General features: G+C 41.7%; 2 protein-coding genes across 2 annotated transcripts in view; both read left to right on the plus strand.

Moving 5' to 3' along the window:
* The first annotated feature begins 60 nt into the window (after positions 1–60).
* l(3)72Dn (UTP4 small subunit processome component l(3)72Dn) lies at positions 61–2,460 on the plus strand. Its single transcript, XM_018008404.2, has 3 exons — positions 61–298; positions 361–2,188; positions 2,263–2,460. Exons 1-3 carry the CDS (start codon positions 168–170, stop codon positions 2,380–2,382), a joined length of 2,079 nt encoding a protein of 692 aa, XP_017863893.2. The 5' UTR covers positions 61–167; the 3' UTR covers positions 2,383–2,460.
* An 8,226-nt stretch (positions 2,461–10,686) lies between these two features.
* The window catches only part of LOC108620321 (uncharacterized), a 40,850-nt gene continuing 33,046 nt past the window's right edge, over positions 10,687–18,490 (plus strand). Inside the window, exon 1 of the mRNA XM_089467965.1 lies at positions 10,687–16,376. Within this exon, the coding sequence (XP_089324091.1) occupies positions 15,479–16,376 (898 nt within the window). The 5' untranslated portion in view covers positions 10,687–15,478. The remainder of the gene's footprint in view (positions 16,377–18,490) is intronic.

Consider the following 18,490-nt stretch of genomic DNA (forward strand, 5'->3'; position numbering starts at 1 on the left):
TTGTGCCACTGTACTTATCGATAGCTATAACAATCGTTTAGCCAGCGCTGTGACTGGCTTTGTTTACATCGTGTTTTATGCAGTCTGGCAAGGCCAGTGACAACGCGCTCGACGCACGTGTGATTTTGTTTTCTTTAAGTAAAACTCAATTTTAAGCAAGTTTTACAATGAAAGCAAACGTGCCCATTAAATCAAAAGGCACCGCCCAGGTGCACAATGCGCGTTTCTACACAATAAGTCCACGTGCGATTGTCAGTCTGGCGTATAGCAAGCTGCTTAAATGCCTGGCGCTCAGCCGGTGAGTAAAAATAATATATTTATAAAAGAAATAAATAAAATGAATGTCCATGTGCTGTGCAGTGATGATGGCTCCATAGAGCTCTGGGATATGAGCTATGCACCCTATTTGGAGAAAGTTATAAAACTAACGCCCGAGTCGCAGGTGGAGAACATGGCCTGGGCTGGCAAGCGACTCTTCTCGGTGGATTTGATGGGACAGCTAATTGAATGGGATCTGAATTCCTTGCAGCCCCGGAATGTACAATCGCCCACAGGCAATGCGCTGTGGTGCCTGGATGTGAATAGTGCCGAGACCGAGCTGGCCGTCGGCTCGGAGGAGGGACACATCAATCTAATGAGCATTGAGCAGGACGAAATCAACTATAAATTGCTGTTCAGGAAGCAAGAGGGACGCGTTCTTTGCTGTAAATTCGATAAGCCAGGCAAGCGCCTCGTTACTGGATCAGTGGGCGCTGTGCGCATCTGGAACGTGGCCAATGGACACACGTTGCACACCATGACTCTATCAGCCAAGAATGTCATTGTCTATACGCTGCAGGTGCTGAAGGATGATACCATAATAGCAGGCGACTCGGCGGGCTATGTCACCGTTTGGAATGCAGCGAATGCAACACAAGTGGAGGCCAATCAGGTGCTCGATAAGCACGTCTTTGCTCTGGCCGTGAACGAGGAGGAGGATCGTCTGGTGTGCAGTGGCATGAGGCCGCCTCTGATACGCGTGCTCAGCAAAACGCAAATCAAACGCGAGGACTCCGTTTGCCAACGCTGGGTGAAGTTCCTGCAGCGTGAGGTGCACAGACATTATGTCAAGGCGCTGCTGGTTGTCGGGGATCGCATTATATCCGGCGGCCAGGATGGCCTGCTCTGCATCTCATCCAGCAGCAAGTCGCGCGCCTACACAGCCAAATATGCGCCCTATCTGGCTGGCAAATGCGCCAGCTTAGCATCGAGTGCAAATCTAATGCTGCTCCGATATCCGCAATCCTTACACTTGTGGCGCTTGGGCGTGCCCAGTGATCACACAACGGAGAACCAAGTGGCGCATATGTCAGTGGGCAGCTGTGAGCAACTGAAGCTGGAGCAGGGCCCCGAGATGCTCGTGCAGCTCGTCGTGGGCGCCAGTAAATTTATACAGGCGTCTGCCATTTCGCCGGACAGCAAATGGATTTGCTACTCGACGCTTGACGAGCTGCGTCTGAGTCGTTTGGAGCTGAAGCCGCTGGCCGTGACGCGCCTGACAAAAGATTTGCCCGCCGAACTGGAACCGGCCAAGTTTATAATTTTTGGCAACGACTCGCTCTGGCTGCTGCACGCGCCCACATATCAAATGCGCTGCTTCACTCTGACGGAGCAACAGGTGGACTTTGCCTACACCATCGACTTGAACAAGGAGATCAAGTCGCCGATCAGCCTCGTGGAGCTGTCGCCATGTGGCAAATACCTGATCGTAGCTAGCACCAATCACCTGATTGCCATTTGGCAGCTGCGCGGCGCCAAGTCGAGGCACTTGCTCAACCTGCCGCGCTACAAGGCGGGCACCACGGCGCTGGCCATGCACGCGGGCAGGCCGAACCTCGTGGTTGCCTATGCCGATGGACGGCTGGTGGAATACGATCTGCTGCAGCGACGCTTCGTCTGCGAGACCGAGAAGCATTTTGTGCCAAATGCGCAGTTGCATAGCATTCGCGGCTTGCTGCTCGATGCCAACAATCCCAACATTGTCATCGTCTACGACGAGGTGCACCTGTATGTGCTGCAGAGCTATGAGCAGGAGGAGCAGCAGCAGCAGGAGCAGACGGTGCCACTCACGAAAGCCAAAAAGCTGAGCAAATCACAGGAGTCAACGAAGCTACGGAAATATGAATTGAAGATGCAACTCAATCGACAGGTAAGCAACATAAATCTCTGATCTCTGATTAGATTGAAATTAGATTAAAATTTAATTATTTTCCCTCCTTTCAGCATTTGCTGCAGGTCTGCAGAATCAACGAGCAGGAGCTGGTGACGATTGGCGTGCAGACGAAGAATTACTTGAGTATGCTGCCTCCGCCTTATCAGCGCAAGAAGTTCGGCGCTTCGTAGTTAGGAATTCACTGTATCACTACAGTAGTAACTAGTTAAGTTGTAAAAAGCAAAGTAAACGAAAAATTGTTGAACGAATGGAATGTATTTTTAAGCGGAGCTCGTGCTACGATAGACACTCACTAAAGATGTCAAAATCTGTGATCAGAATCTTAAGGACTGTAGCTGAAATCACTTAGCTTGGACGATCCTTGTAGCTAGTCACATGGTAGTCACTTGCTAAGCCAACCAAAGGCTGCCACGTTTACCACTGCAGTAATACCTCCCTATGTAAGAAACCTGTTCAGAAACCTGCATTCAAAACTGAATGCATTTCACTTGCCAAATGCATGGCAAAATTCAGCAGCCCCTTCGGTAAAGCGTGTTAAGTGCGCAACATAAAATGGAGCTCCTATCCCCTGCAGCTAGTCGCCTGTAGTACAGTAGACTCGCGCTAAGTGTGCTCAACAGTAATACCTCACCATGGACTGAATGCCTTTGGCTTGTCAACGGATGACTTCTCAGAGCCAGTCACACAGTAGACACTCGCTAACCAAGCCTAAATGTGTTTTGCCACTACAGTAATACCTCAGAGAGAAAACTATTGTTCATCGAAATCGAATGCCTTTGGCTGGTACCGAAAATTTGTTCACAAATTTGTCGACTGTCAAGCGGGACAGAGAGAGAGGAGAGAAATGTGCGGTACGGTGCACACTGGCTACACATGCCAAATGTGCTATGCAATTCGGATCGTTTTGTTGTTCTGTTATTTTGCTTTATTTTCCTTTTTTCTCTCAATTTTTTTTTTTTTTTTTTTTTTTTGGTTTTGGTTTTACACTGTCTAGCCAACGTCTAGACAAGTGCATACCACACAGACAGTCGAAAACGAACACACGCAGCACAAGAGCGAGACGGAGATAGCGGCAGAGTTGGAGAGAGGGAGATGGCAAGCGAGTCTGTTTGTTGCACAATTCAACTTTTAGCTCAAAAACTCATTGCCCAGCTAGGCCCTATCAAAACCGCTCTAGCCACCCGCTACGCCCGCACCACCCGCCCACCGCCGCTGTCTGTGGCTAAAAGTATCCTGCAGCCATATTCCAATGCAATGGCATTGCCTGTACTCGTTTGGGTCCTCTGGGCCTCTCCTCCATTTGCATACAAATTTTTCTAGTTTTTGTTTGCTTCTTTCTATTTTATTTTCATTTGTATTTGTATTTTTTTTTTTTTTTTCGGCATCCGTTTTCCTGCTGCGGTTGTGGGCGTGCCTGTTGGGCATTTGTCGGCCGCATTTCCATTTGCATGCAGCGCCAACCGAGACACGATGCCAAATGGACATAAATAATCACCGATGGAAATTGTTTAGCTTTTCCAAATCGACGTCAAGCATTTAAGCCTAAGCTGAATTGACATTTGCCCACGGGCAAATTGAGCTTTGGAGAACATCTATAAAAGCTTTTTAAATATATGCAACCGTTAACAGTTACCCTTGTGGGCAGTTCATTCATAGGGCAGTTGCCCCAAGCAAACTCAAGCTTCAGATCAGAGCTGGGCGAGCTTGATCAGCTTTCAGCTTTATAGAGAACTTTGAGCCTAAGTCAAATTAATGAGCGCTTAGACAGACGCTTTTAAGTACATAGATTAATGCATTTTTAGTTAAAAGCTCTTATCCTTTTAGAGTTATCTACCTTACAGAGAGCTTTGAGCAGAAGCTGTTCAGAAAATTAATATACTATCATTCTGAAGCTTTCCTTTATTTATGAATTTCTTAGGGGAAGGCTTTCATCACTGTAATGAAGTTATATTTTCTTTAAAATAATAAAAGCTTTTCTCGGAAATTATATCACATTTCTAAAGGATTTGTTTAATTTTTAATTCAAGTGAAATTTTTTTTATGCAAATTCCTAGTAAATAATATAAAGATTTCATTCTCTGAGTGATATATATAGGTTCAATTATTGTACAAACTTTTTTTTTTAATGATAATTAAGTTAATCTAGCTTAATAAAGTTGTATTAGCCAAGGTATTCTTTGTGAGATATCAAGCTTTCCCTAGGAACTGGCTTTAGCATATAGATTATTAGTTAATGACTTAATTATACCTTCGCCTATATATTTGCTGTTAAAAGAAGCAAATACTCCACTGTTCCGACTTGTTTCTCAATTGTTACGCATACGCCACGTGTGACAGCAGAAAGAGCTCGAGCGCCCACAAATTAAGAAATGAATTGAATTGAATCACGCCCTTTGAGGCATTAAAATGCACTTAAGCAACGGCAACGGCAACGGCAATGGCTTAAGCCGCAAGCCAAAGCCAACGACAGCTGCACAGGTGGCTAAGGGGGCGTGGCCATAGCGAGGCCGCAAGCTGTGGAGTATAGGCAGCAAAACTTATGCAAACTACGCGACCAAATACAACTAAAGTCGCAGTCGCAGTCGCAGTTGAAGTAGAAGTCGAAGTCGAAGTCGTAGTCTACAAAGGAGTCGACTGAAGTCGCGTCTAGACAGCCAGTAAAAACTTTGGGCGCTGGGCAAACTTTGCAGCTGCCAGCAACAACAGCAGCAGCAAATAGAAACACTCGAAGAGTAAATGGACAGGCTAAGAGATACTCTTTAAAAATGTGGGAATAATTAAATATAGTCAATGAAATGTAAATCTTAAGAGAGCTAAAAGACTGCGATATTTATCGATTGTATCTCTACATGCCAAAACATGTTTCAAACTGACCTTAGCATTATCTATTTAATATACAGTAAGACAGATGCATAGATGTCATCGATATATCGATAAAAATCGATATAGTCTATCCAATAACCAAATAAATTTCTGCAAAATGAACTCATTAATAACAGTTGAGTCTGAAATCGATATTTATCGGCTAATATTAGGCTTTCCTATAATTACAAATAGGAAATACCCTTTCAGGGTAAAAACAATTGTAAAACAATTGTTGATAACCGATATGAATCGATGAATAAGAAGAGTTATCATTAGGATCAGCTTGTGGAGGCTTTTGCTATCAACTGTTATCAGCTTTTCTCGTATACCCTCACTGCGGCTAGTCAATTCCAGGGTATGGGCACACAACAATGCAGCTGAGGCGGCGACAACTCAGTTTGCGCCTTTCGCTGCTGAATTGCAAGTCTGGCTCGGGCTGAGTGTCTGGGCAAAAGTTGAACGCGCTGACACGGCAGACATTGTGACGACGTCGGCGACTGGCGAACAATGCCTCAAATTGACATTTAATTGGTTTGCAAATTAGCCCGCTGCCAGGAAGTGAGCACGCCTTTAGCTGGAGTTGGACTGGGGCTGGGAGCTGCGAGCAGACGCATTGGAATGCAGCCACAAATGATGCAATGCATCATCTACCTCTCTCCCTTCGTCTCTCTCTCTCTCTCTCTCTCTATCTCTCTCTTTCGCTCTGCAAGCATAATTGCCGCAGTCTAAGCTTCAGCTGGGGGCGTGCCAGTTTGTTAATGCTTAACCCCATCGCCAAATAAACAAGGGCGCGCAAATTGGCCGCTAATGAACGAAATGAGATAAAGCTTAATTTGCATTTAATAATATTAACGCGTCGCTTGTGGCACATAAAAGTGGCAGCACGGCGCTGGAGCAGGCGCTAGTGGGTAGGGGCAAGAGGCGCAAGCCTGTCAGACAGAGAGGGCAATAGCATAAATCGCATGCGGTTGTCATGACGCTGCATGCGACCCCTGCAGCGGTCTAGACAGCGAGACAAGGACTGCCGCCGCTGCTCCTGCTGCTCCGGCTGCTCCTGCTGCTCCTGCTGCTCCTGCTGACAGAGGACAAGCTAAGGACAAACATGGCTGTCTGCTGGCTGAGTGAGCTGGGCTGCAGACACAGGGTGCTGGCTCGTAACTTTTGAATGCAGCTGAAGCTGATTGAATTTTATGCTCAACAAAAAAGCAAATCAACTTAAGTTTCAACGTGATAGCAGCTACTCCTAAAGAGAAAAAAAAAAAACTACCTCTAACTAACTCCGTTGCACAAAGACAGCGCCTGCCACAGCGGGGCACTCAAAGGTCATTTGTGGGTGGCTTAAGTGTTGGAGTGGGCGTGTCATGGCTGCAATTCAACTTGGCTTTTCCGTGGGATTTGGCCAAGTCCTCGCGTCAGCAACTTTTCTGCACTATGCAGCTGCAATTGCATTTTGTCCTTCGAAAGGACAAATGCACAATAAACAAGGAAGAAACTGAACTAAAGTCAGGGGAAGCTGCGACCATTCGAATGCAAGCAGCATCATATGTATATGGTTATGCTTCCTGCCAGAGCAGTCAAAATGTGCGCTTTTTATGATGCTCTAAAGGTACACTGAGCGAAATGGTTGAGTTGAAGACGAGAGAAGCGAACAGAAGGAAGAGAAGAGCTGACAAAAATGTTTAAGAAATAAAAACAAAAATTCTTTTTGGCGACTTTTCTGGGCAGCTATTAATAAATAATAAATAAATATAAAAATATAAAAATTAAAATAAAAAAAAAATTAAAAAAAAAAAAAAAAAAACAAATAAAATCTATAAGCAATTTGTGCTTGTTTTTAGACTAAAAATTTAACTTGATTTCCAGTTTATATGCCTCTATTCACCCTTACTAAAGAAACCTGCATTAAAAACCGCCAAGCATTTCGCTCAGTGTAAAGAAGCCAAGTCAAATCACGCACTTATCAACTAAGGTATCTAAACTTCCTTAAGCCAAGAAAACTTTTAGCTGTCATTTGCGCATTTGATGCGGAATAAGATGAGAGTTGATAGCGAGAATTGGCAAGAAAAGAAAAAGCGTACGAGTAGGGGTATTCCTGCAGCTAGCGCACGAGTAGGGGTATTCCCGCAGCTAGTTAAGCCACCAATTTATTTAGTGGTGCGTGCAGAATTGCGGTTATAATTTTAATGTTATTGTTAGCCGCGACACAAACAGACTCAAACACACACACACACATACATACACACACTCTTTAACCACTTTTCCCACAACAACAGCAGCGATAAAGTATATGAAAAGAAGCGAATTAACAAGTGAAACGGAACGTGCAACAGTCGCTGTTGTTGCATTGTTGCATTGCTGCATTGTTGCAATGTTCTGTGTGCTGTGTGTGATTTTGTGTACGCGCTTCGTTTGCAAGTGGCAACCGCAATTTAATTAAGCCAACAAAGCCGGCGACCAAGGCGAAGGGTGCAAGCGGCAGTTAGCCCGGCCAACATCATTATGAGCCACCGGCAGCAACGACTGATAGACACATATGCGAGGAGTGGTGGTGCCATGCGGCACATAGACATGGCCACTGCCGCTGACCGCAAAAGAGTGCACTGAGCGAAATCGGTGAGACCCATTCGAAGGTCTAATTACGTTGGAGCCAAAAGTTGGCCTAGAAAAAATTGGGAACAACTTTATTTAATACTAAATTTTACTTAAAGTAAGGCAACATGGAAGTTGCTTTGGTAGGACGTGCCTGACTAGCAAATACTCTACAAGAGATATCTAAGGTGTGGAATTTATATCATTTTTTTTTTTTTGTACTTCAGAATTTACATGGCAATTACATATTTATTTTTTTTTAGTTATTAGAGTTATGCTCACGAAGGTTTAGGTTAGGTCTAAAAATACTTCATTTCATTTCGCTTTCCTCCTCAGTTAAACAAAATCAAAGCCAAAATTTGTATTTCCAGTTATTCAACCTAGTTTCGCTCAGTGCATTCATTCTGGCCTTTTGACTTGCTGTCGTCAGCTCTTTTGAGCCACAGTGGTTGCCGTGGACGCTGTCACTCTGCCAGCTCCACTTGAATGCCTAGACTCCAGTCCAGCCCACCGTTGGCCCCCATTTTCCAGCTGCTTTCCAGCTGCCCCTTGCAACATTGTTATTGCAATAATTTGATTAAATTGAACGCTTTAAGTGATTTGCATTTAAAATTTCAATCAATATGTTGCGCCGGCTGCTGCTGCTGCTGCTGCACCACCTGTAGCCACATACAAAAAGGAAGTCGTCTGGCGCCACCAAGCTGCGCCTCTAAACCTCTTTTCCTCTCTCTCTCTCTATCTCTCTCGCTCCACACTCTCTCTCTCTCTCTCTCTCTCTCTCTCTCTCTCTCTCTCTCTCTCTCTCTCTCTCTCTCTCTCTCCTTCACTTGTGTGTCCGACGGCCTAATCATGCAGAAAGCGAGCAATGTCTGGTTCGTCTGACGACGAAAATTGCTCACTTTGCTGGCGGAAACCATAAACCGTTGCAAGTGGTCAAGCCAAGCTGCAGCCAGACTGCACCACCCGAACCACAGCAAGCACTCCTACCGCCGGCAGTGCACCGTTAAAGTTGTCGGAAGGATGTGTTGTTGGTCAACGCCCACTGTTCCAATTGCATTAAGTACGAAATGACTTTGTCGCCTCCATTTGCACACACAGTCACGAGCTGTCCAATTGGAATTAACGGCCAATTGGAAACGCTCACCGTTTGTCTATCAACTTATTTAAACGATCTACCGGGGCTTGAATAACGGACTGCTCTGTGCTGGACATTCTCTCATTTGCAGGCAGATTGTGTTTCAAGTTTAAGAAATTTTTTAAATTAAAGGAAATGTATATTTAATAATTAATGTATTTATATAATAATGTATTGCTAATTTATATATTTTATATATAATCTCTTATAACTTCTCATATATTCTCTTAGTAAACAATAAACGAGTTGACTTCCGATATATTAGTTATAGACTCCCATTCGAAGGCATGATAAGGATGTGGACTGTATTGAGGAGAAATGGTAGACTAGCTAATACCCTGCAAAGTCTGTATAAAACCTTTTCCTTACCAGAGTCCCATTGCATTATTAGAGAAATCGAATATTTGGTACCAGTTAAAGTGCCCCTATGAGGTATGCACAGCCAAGTAATATCCTGTAGGATTAATTACAACTTGAAAAACAAATTACTTGTGTAGATTTGTCAACCAATATGTTATTCTTACGAATACCCTAATACTGATTCTGTGAAGTATGCTTGTTTTCTACACTTAAAAAGCTAATTTGTGTACATATATTCACCATTCACACAGGGTATTTACTTGTCGTGCTTTGCTTTACATTACAAGCTGTTTTTGTTTTTAGTTTTTGCTGATTGCATTTCTAGTTTTGGTTGTTGCATAAAGTGCAGCCTTTTCTTCCAGTAATTATTGTAAATTCTCTTTCCCAACTTCAGTTACATCATCATCATCCTCAGCATCATCATCATTTTCAGCATCTTCACGTTTGCATTGTTCTTAGCTAACATCAGCAACAACAACAACAACAACAACATCAACAACATCATCATCGTCGTCGTCGTCGTCGTCGCGTCTCTGGCTCCTTCCGGCGTCAGTTTTGCAGTGGAAACTTCCTGATTTTGGCTTAGGCGCCGTCTGCTGTTTAAATGTATGTGTGTGCGTGTCTGTGTATGTGTGTGTGTGTGTTATTTTGGCCAAAAAGCCCTGTCTAAGGACTTTTGTCTGAGTGGATTTTGCCTGCAGTTGATTTTTGTTATACTTGTCGTTGTTGTTGTTGTTGTTGCTGCATTAATTCATGCAATTTCGCATGCAATTTTCACGTGACTTCATTTCAGAATTTCAAGTTTTATTTCCCTTCACTTTGCCGTACGCAAATAGCTCATGGAATTCACCCAACTCCCAACACAAACAAGAGCTCTACACTACTCTACTCTATATATATATATATGTATATGAATCTGGCCCGATCTTAGCTATAAAATTATGTTCTGTTGTCTTTTGAGTCAGTTTCCTCTATTTTTTTCCTGTTATATTTGGATTGAGAAAAGAGCGTGAGAGCGAAAAGTTTGATAGGCACACTGTGTGAGAGAGAGAGCCAGAGAGAGAGGGAGTCTGAGAGAGAGAGAGAGTGAGTGTGTGAGTGGGGAGCCCTTATCCCGAATTGGTTGAGGCTGGGACTTTACTTTGGTAGGCGGAGCTGCAGCACGCTTCACGCTTGATTTTCAGCGCCTGTTGTTGTCTGGCCATAGAGAGAAAACACGCACACACACACACACACACACACGCGCGCTCACGCACACTTGTGGCGACACAAAAACAGATGAGGAAAATGCTTTTCAATTTATTTTTAAGTACAAAAATAATTTTGTTGTATTTTTTTTTTTTTGCTTTTTTTGCTCACGCAAAATAGAAGCAAAAACAACAAGCGGTAAAAATAAGGCACGACACACGCCCGTCTCGCTGTCGTCGGCTAAGATCCCCCACACCCCCCTCTGCAGTGCCTCCTGATCATATGCTATATATATATATATATATATATATATATATATATATGCATATATGCTGGCTTGCCGTCGTGTGAAATATATTGGAGACAAACGGGCACTTTTTATATGTTAGCTGCAAAAATTAAGTTTCAGTACGGCGCAGGTTTGCGAAAAGATCGCAGCGCAGCGAACTGCACAGAGTGCAAATTGTTTTCCTTGTTGGCCTTAACTAACGGTAGACGTGTGCGAGACGCGCCCACACAGACACACACACACGCTTATATATATATATATATATATATATCTCTATATATTATATATATGCTCATTCATAATCAGTTTTCAATATAGAAAAAGAAAAAGAAAGACTGTGTGAACTTTTGTCGCGTTGTCTATGTGTGTGTGCGCGCGCGCGTGTGTGTGTGTGCGTTAAGTGGATTTCAGGTGTACGTTCCGTGTGTGCCAGTGCATCTGTGTGTGTGTGTGCATAGTTCCAGTTGATATCTGCCAATTGGCATTCCAACTAGACGACCGGCGCATTCTTTGCTGTCATGTGCGAAATTCCTTCACTTGATTAAGCCCGGCGACCCGGTTCGATTCGTTTCGGTTCGGTGCGGTTCGGCTCGATTCGCATCGTTTTCTGCTCTCTTTCGCTCGCTCTCTATCTATCTCTCTCTCCATTGTTTTTTTGTGGTTGTGCTTTTTTTTTTTTTTTTGGGTTCGGTCCTTTTTGCGGTCTCGTGGTCTTTCATCGATTTACGCAGGAATTCGCTGAATTTACGTTTGCTCAATGTCAAATTGGCGTTCGACTCTGGTATGCGATACACAAAATACACTACAAATACAGCTATAGAGTATAAGAGATTCCTCTCCGTTTGCCTCGACTAACCGAAGTGCGAATGTGCTACAAACAAAATCTAAATATTAAAAAAACATAATGTGAAACTTATTTTGATTGTTGGCAAGGAAAAGAAAAAATATGTACATGAAAAAAGATAATATGAAGAAGAAGAAGAAGAGTCAGGTGAAATAGAATTTGTGAACTAGAAAAATATATTTATAAAATACAAAATAAATACAAATAATTTATGTTTACTTCAAAAATAAAAATTATATAAAAAAAAAAACATAATAATAATCAATAAAATAAAAACATAAACATTAAAACTAAAACGAATTTATATTAAAATTACAAACTAAAAAAATAAACCAAAATCTCTCTGATAAGAAGCTAAGTCAATATGCCCCAAGTTAGAGTAAATAAAACAAATGCAACTAGCATTATCATGCGACTCCAATGCAACTAACAAATGCCACAGACTGTTATCGATAACACTTTGTTATCGTCAAGTCTTTTCCCGCTCGCTTTTCTTTCGTTTGGCTACCCTTTATTATAGCTGCGTCTCGCTCGCACTCGGCCGAATTCCTGCGTTTGCGTCTGTTTCACTTTTTGTTACCGAAATAAATACAAGAATTTAGCGACTTGTTTATAAATAAACTGGAATGTTTTTTTTTCTTTCTGTTTAATAGTTTTTTATTTTAGTTGCCTTTTTTATTTTTTTGGGAATTAGCTAAAAACGCCTATGGCCGAAGAGTTTTTGTTGTTTAGCAGGGCGAAATATGGTATTTCCGGTCAAGTTGTTGGATTTGTTTTGGCAATACGAATGCAAATTGCTTTGGACACACTGTGCAGCTGAGAGCAGCACTTGTCAGCACTTTTTCAGCTTCTTCGTCTGCCTCTCCATTTGCTCTGGACGCAAGGGGCTTATACACTTATTAATTATGGGTCTGAGCGAGTTTTTATGATCGCGCATAAATTGCAACTGAACGTTGATCCCAGAGCCAGAACCAGAAGCAAAAGCAGGAGTCCGTGACGTGATAAAAAAAAAAAAAAAAAAAAAAAAAACAAAAAACAAAAACAAGAGCCAGACAGAGAAAGAGTCTGCAGCGGGCGCAAATGAAGAGGCAATCAAATAAATTGCAAAAACAACAAACACCAAAAGGAGATCAACACAAAAATATATCGCAAAGAAACAGTAGCCGCGCGAACTGAACAGGGGCAGCAGGGGGCGGCGCACACAGAAGACAATAACATTTGTAGCCGCTGATTATAATGATGATGCTGATGATGATGAGCCGGAGTGCTGCTGTTTCATGGCACTGGAATTTCAATAAGAAAACATAAACAGAAGAAGAGAAAAACAGAATTGTGGGCAACAAAGCTGAAATACTCTGCAAAAATTTTGAATAATTTTAGACTTGTTATTATATATAAATAGCTCAGTCAAGTACAGGAAAACCGAAGATATAGGATTAATATAGCTATAAAAAATATATATATATATATAAATATATAAAACAAATATATAAAAATATATAAACACACATTTGATAAGGGGAAATATCATAGCTGATAGCTATAAAGTTAACCCCTGATCAAGAATATGAATATATACTTATATTTACCTACACAATCCTCCATTAAGTCAACGTTATCTCATCTACCCTTTGGCTGTCCATTAAAAAACTACTTAAGTCTGATCATAAAATTGTGACTTGAGTATGGAAATGAAATTGACTGTTTTTTTGTTAAGGCTGCCGCGACTTTTGGCTTTGTTTGGCTGCCGATCAAATTTGACATGCCCCAACCCGCCCTGGCCGCAGTTCAACTGTTTGCTTCTGCATCAATCTGTGTCTGCGACGTCATATCAAAGCAAAATGCCAGCGATCTCTGTACACATATTAAGCGAAGCAGCCAACTAGTCAAAATGTCTATCCAACTGTCTTCCAGTCTGCTTGCTCCACTGTCTGTCTGTCTGTCTGTCTGCCTGCCTGTGACTCCAATGACAATTAGTGAGCGAAACAGCAGCTAAAGTCTGTAGAGAGTTGCGCAGAGAGTTGTTGTCTCTATATCGAAATCGTGCATCATGAATATAAAATGCCACGCAAAAGTCATTCCACCTTTTTTTTTTTTTCCCCAGGCAGAGGGACAGACAGGGGCACAAAACAGCAGAACAGCAACTATGCCATTAATTTAGCTACTTTAATTTTAGCCTATTTTTGTTGTCGCTTGTAATGTTTCGTCATATAACAGCAGCAGCAACAACAACAACAATGCAACAGGCATAGCAGGCAGAGTGGATAGACATAAGCAAGCAGCCTAAGCATAAGCCATCAGTGCAGTGGGGGACAATGCCGTTGTCTATGTGCCCGTTGTTGTTTCTTATATATTTAGCAAACAAGTAAGAATGTTGCGGCAAGCGGCAATGACCGGCTGCATAATACCCGGCCAAGCAGAATCCTTTCAGTTAATCATAGCTAGAACTTAGAGTATATATGTATATCCAGTTAACTGTCTAAATCCAAATACGAAGCTAAAATATTTAAGCACATACAAAACCTATATACCCTCTTTTAGCTGTACGAACGAGTATAGGAAAACGCACGACAACGTGGATGATAATAAAAGTGAAGTCTACGCGAAGTGCAACATAAATTTGTGCAAAATATTGCGCATACGCACCGTTTGCCGTGCGCTTGTTTTGCGTGCCTTGGCAAAGAGTGCCGACATAGACACACACACACACACGCACACACACGCACACACACACACGCACACACACTCACGCACACATACATATGTTGCGTTATTTATGCCTGCGTCTGTGGCTGATCAACAGGCACATACCCTTTGCTTAGACTCCCCCCATCCCCCTATCCCTCTCTCTCTCTCTCTATCGCTCTCTCTCTCTCTCTAAGTGCCCTGCTTTGGGCAAAGTTCTGGGCGGGAGATGTTGGGAAATCATGTTGCGACAGAAACATTGTAATAGGGACAGACGACAACAACGAAGACGAAAACAAAAACAAAGGAAGCAGTCGAAAGACAAAATAAAATAACAACAGCAACAACTCAAAAGTGGGCGACCACACAGCAGCGTGCACTGTGAGAAAAATGTTAGACAAATATTACACGTCGCAACTTATTTTAGATATAGAAATACTTGAATATAAGAAGCTAAACAAACATCTGACATGCTGCAACAATTAGCACCCAGAAAGCCATATAACTAAATATCACGTATACGACACGTTCCCTTTGTGTCCTACGATATTGTCAATATTTTTAGAAAAATATAAGTTTTAATTTTAAAATTAGTGTAATCAAAATATATTTAAAGCTATACAAATATTAACTAAAACTGAATAATATATTATATATCAAGTATACGCCAGGTATTTTAAAGCTCTAGTTATGAAAAAGGCCCTGAGATGAATCGAATATCATTGCAAAGAACTTATCGTATAGTTTACCTATTTAATTGACATTCCGAGAAAGTTGACATTCTAGAATATATTTCTATAACTATTTCAGTATGTGGATAAACTGCTGCGTCATTCCAGTCAAACTCCTTACTAGAAACTTTTAACATTCCCAGTTAGCCATTCACAATTAGCGTATTATCCATTGCTAGTCCTTAAAGACTGGAGTAAGCACAGTTAGCAATTATCTCCATAACACAAATCTCCACTACATCTATCTCTCGCAAATATGTTCATCCTTTATATGTCAACCCTTTCGCCCTCGCTCTTCTTTCGCCCTTCTCTTTTAACATCTTTCGCATTTTGTTTTCTTGTACAACTTTTGCAGTTGGCGCGCATTGGGTCATCTTTGTTGGGGCTTCAATTGATGTTGCACTGCGGTCGCCGTCGCCGGGTGCAGTGAACTATCAATTCGCATACAGTTGACGCTGTGGCCCCCACGCATTCAGCCAAAGGCGCCGCGGGGGCCCGCTGTACAAGCACATGGTTAGCGCTCAATTTAACGCTACTGGCAACAATCCTATTGTGGTCGGCGCAAGCCCTCGCGGTGCCCATGCACAGACGCGCCAATAGTCCAGACTATGCCCAAAGGCCGAGTATTGCATACTTGCGGGCGCAGCAGGACAACAACAACAACAACAGCAACCAGAGAAACTCCAACTTAAACAAAATCTGTCGGACATGCGAGCAGAGCAAGAGCAGCCGATTGTCAATGCAAGCATATCGCAAACCTATTGGAAACGTCGCAAGTGGAAGCGCTGTGAGTGAAAGTGTATATAGTGGTGCATACGATACGCACAGCGTTTCGCACAGTGTATATAGTGCAAATAATAAGTTAGATTTAATTATAAACGGCAGCCAGAGCAAAGTGTCGCCCAAACATAATTCGCTGCCAGCCACAAATTTACCTAATAAATTACCAACAACAACAGCAACAACAACAGCAGCAGCAGCAGCAGCAACGACAACAACGTCAACTGTTGCAACACGCGCCTATTTCTCGGTGCCCGTTTTCGCCTTTGCCACGCCTTTTGAACGTCGCGCCGCGTCGCACTCGACTGCCATTGGGCCCTCGGCATTCGGTTCGCCCGCGTCCATGTTGCTGCCATATCAAATTAATCAACGTGCTACATTGTTGCAAGCAACGCAAACGGCAACAACAATTGCAACGGCAACGGCTGTGCCTCATGTGCCAAAAGCAACAACAACAACACGCAACACTCTGCACGCTGCGCATCGAATTTTTAATCGTGATACAGTCCGAACAGCGACCAACGCATCACCTTTGACACCACAACAACAACAACAACAATCTACAACAACTTCAACAACAACAATAACAACACCAACCACAGCACGAATCGAATTCATACTCTATACTGAGCTATACGAAGAGGATTCAGACATCGATACAAATTCAGCGAACAAGCAAAACTTTTGGCACAAATACGGTGAGTAGGTAATATAATATATAATATAGGTAGATATACATATGTATATAATATAGGTAATATAATCAAATACAAAGAAAGGCCTTCCACTATATATTGATCAATGCATATATCTGTATACGTATATGTATAAAAATCTCAAATAACAATATAATAAAATAAAGATAATAAAAAATGTATTTAAATAGCATAAAAATAAATGAAATGCAAATGATAAAAATTTTAATAAAAATATCTGCCGGAATTAAAAATTAAATAAAAAAATTAATTAATTAAAAATAAATTAAATAAAAAATTTTAAAAATATATAAAACATAACATACAAGTAAATGATTTAAATTGGAATGCTTAGAATTTAAATATATGAAATATATATATATATATATATATATATATATATATATATATATATATATACATATATATAAAATTAATACGGTAAAAAAATAAAAATAAAAAGAAAATTATATATTTAAGCAAATATGAAATGAGTTTTGAGTAACTCAAAGTAGAAGCGATTCGTCTGGTATTCTAGGTCGATTGTATTTACTGAATTTGGTGTAATTTATATGTTTTAATTAAATTGCATATAATTAAATTTTAATTTATTTAATCAAGCATCAAACTATATTATATTATATTCCGTTCTGCTACTTCTAGATCTTATATCACTATATATTTTAAGATTGTGAAAGAATGAAATCAATAATCGAGCTCATTCACAATTGTTATTTCCTTTAATTATTATTATTTCCTCATAAATTAGTGATCAACTCTATGTGTATATTATCACAGCTCAGCTTTAGCTCCACTTAGAGAGAGAGAGAGAGGGGAAGTGTTTGTCTGCTGCACAGCTCCACTTATTAAGCGGGGAACTGTTTGTTGACTTGCTGTGAAGATGTAGATGTGGGTTTGCTCGAGCACAGCTGCTGCTGGTTAACATAATTTTCGTGGGCATTTTTGCAACTCATTTTTGACTGCGAGCTAAAGAGAATAACAGCAACAACAACAACCACAACAACAGGCGACCAGCCAACAAAAATATAAAAAAACATAAAAATAAAAGAGAGCGCAAAAAAAATAAACAGAGAAAAAAGCTGAATACAACTTTTTCCAACGAATAAATTTCGAGTTTTCGATAGTCTCGGTCTGCCACAGACTGTGTCGTTGTCGACGTTGCTGTTGCTGGTCGTCCAGACAGACGGAGACCTGGCCAGCAACAACAACAACAACTTGCAGTCTGAGTAGCTGCGCTCTACGTGGGCTCCAACAGCGTCAGACTGTCTGGTATGCCACGCTCTCACTCTTGCCGCAGTATGTGTGTGTGTTTGTTGTTGTATGTGTAACGGCACTACGTTTCGTGATTGCCACATGTGGCTCCTTCTCTGTCTGTGTGTGTGTGTGTGCAGTTGTCGCTGCGTTGTCTGACTGTGTCTGGCCTCCGTCTCTGCCCCGCTCGCAGTCTGTCCTTCCATCTATCCATTTGTCTCTCTGTCTGTCCGTCTGTCTGCATCGTCTGACTGTGTAGGCGTCAGCCCCTCGTCATCATCATCATCATCATCACGAGCTGGCGCTCGCATTGGCCAATGCATAAAATTATACAGAGACATGACATGGTTTTGAATAATTAAGCGGAACGCCAAATGGCCTCCGCTGCCACGCCTTCCCTTTTGACCGTCCCTCTGGAAGGTCTGGCGACTTTGTAGAGTGCCCAACATGTGCATTGCATTGCAGGGATTGCTTAACACTCACACACACACACACACACACACACACATACAGAGAGAGTTATCCCCTACATCGTTGTCATTTTACAACTCAATTTCGAAAGGATTAGAACTTTTGCCGCCTGAGTCCAAGGACTTAACTTTGAAGCTTTGGAGCAAATGCATTTGGCAACCATTTTGGAGCAGTCGCGGCGCTAGAGATTAAACCTAGTTAGCCATGCTAACATTTTATATTAGCGATGGGCGTGTCTCGTGCGTGAGTCTTGGATATAAATAAATATTTTTCGGATATATATAGATAGATATACATATATATATTCAGATTAAATATTTATTAGCCTTAAATTTTCTCTGCGACTTTCTATGCAGCGACCTTCTTTCGTGTCA

Source organism: Drosophila arizonae, chromosome 4, assembly GCF_054131065.1.
Source record: "Drosophila arizonae isolate 15081-1271.41 chromosome 4, UAZ_ARI_1.0, whole genome shotgun sequence".
Taxonomy (NCBI): domain Eukaryota; kingdom Metazoa; phylum Arthropoda; class Insecta; order Diptera; family Drosophilidae; genus Drosophila; species Drosophila arizonae.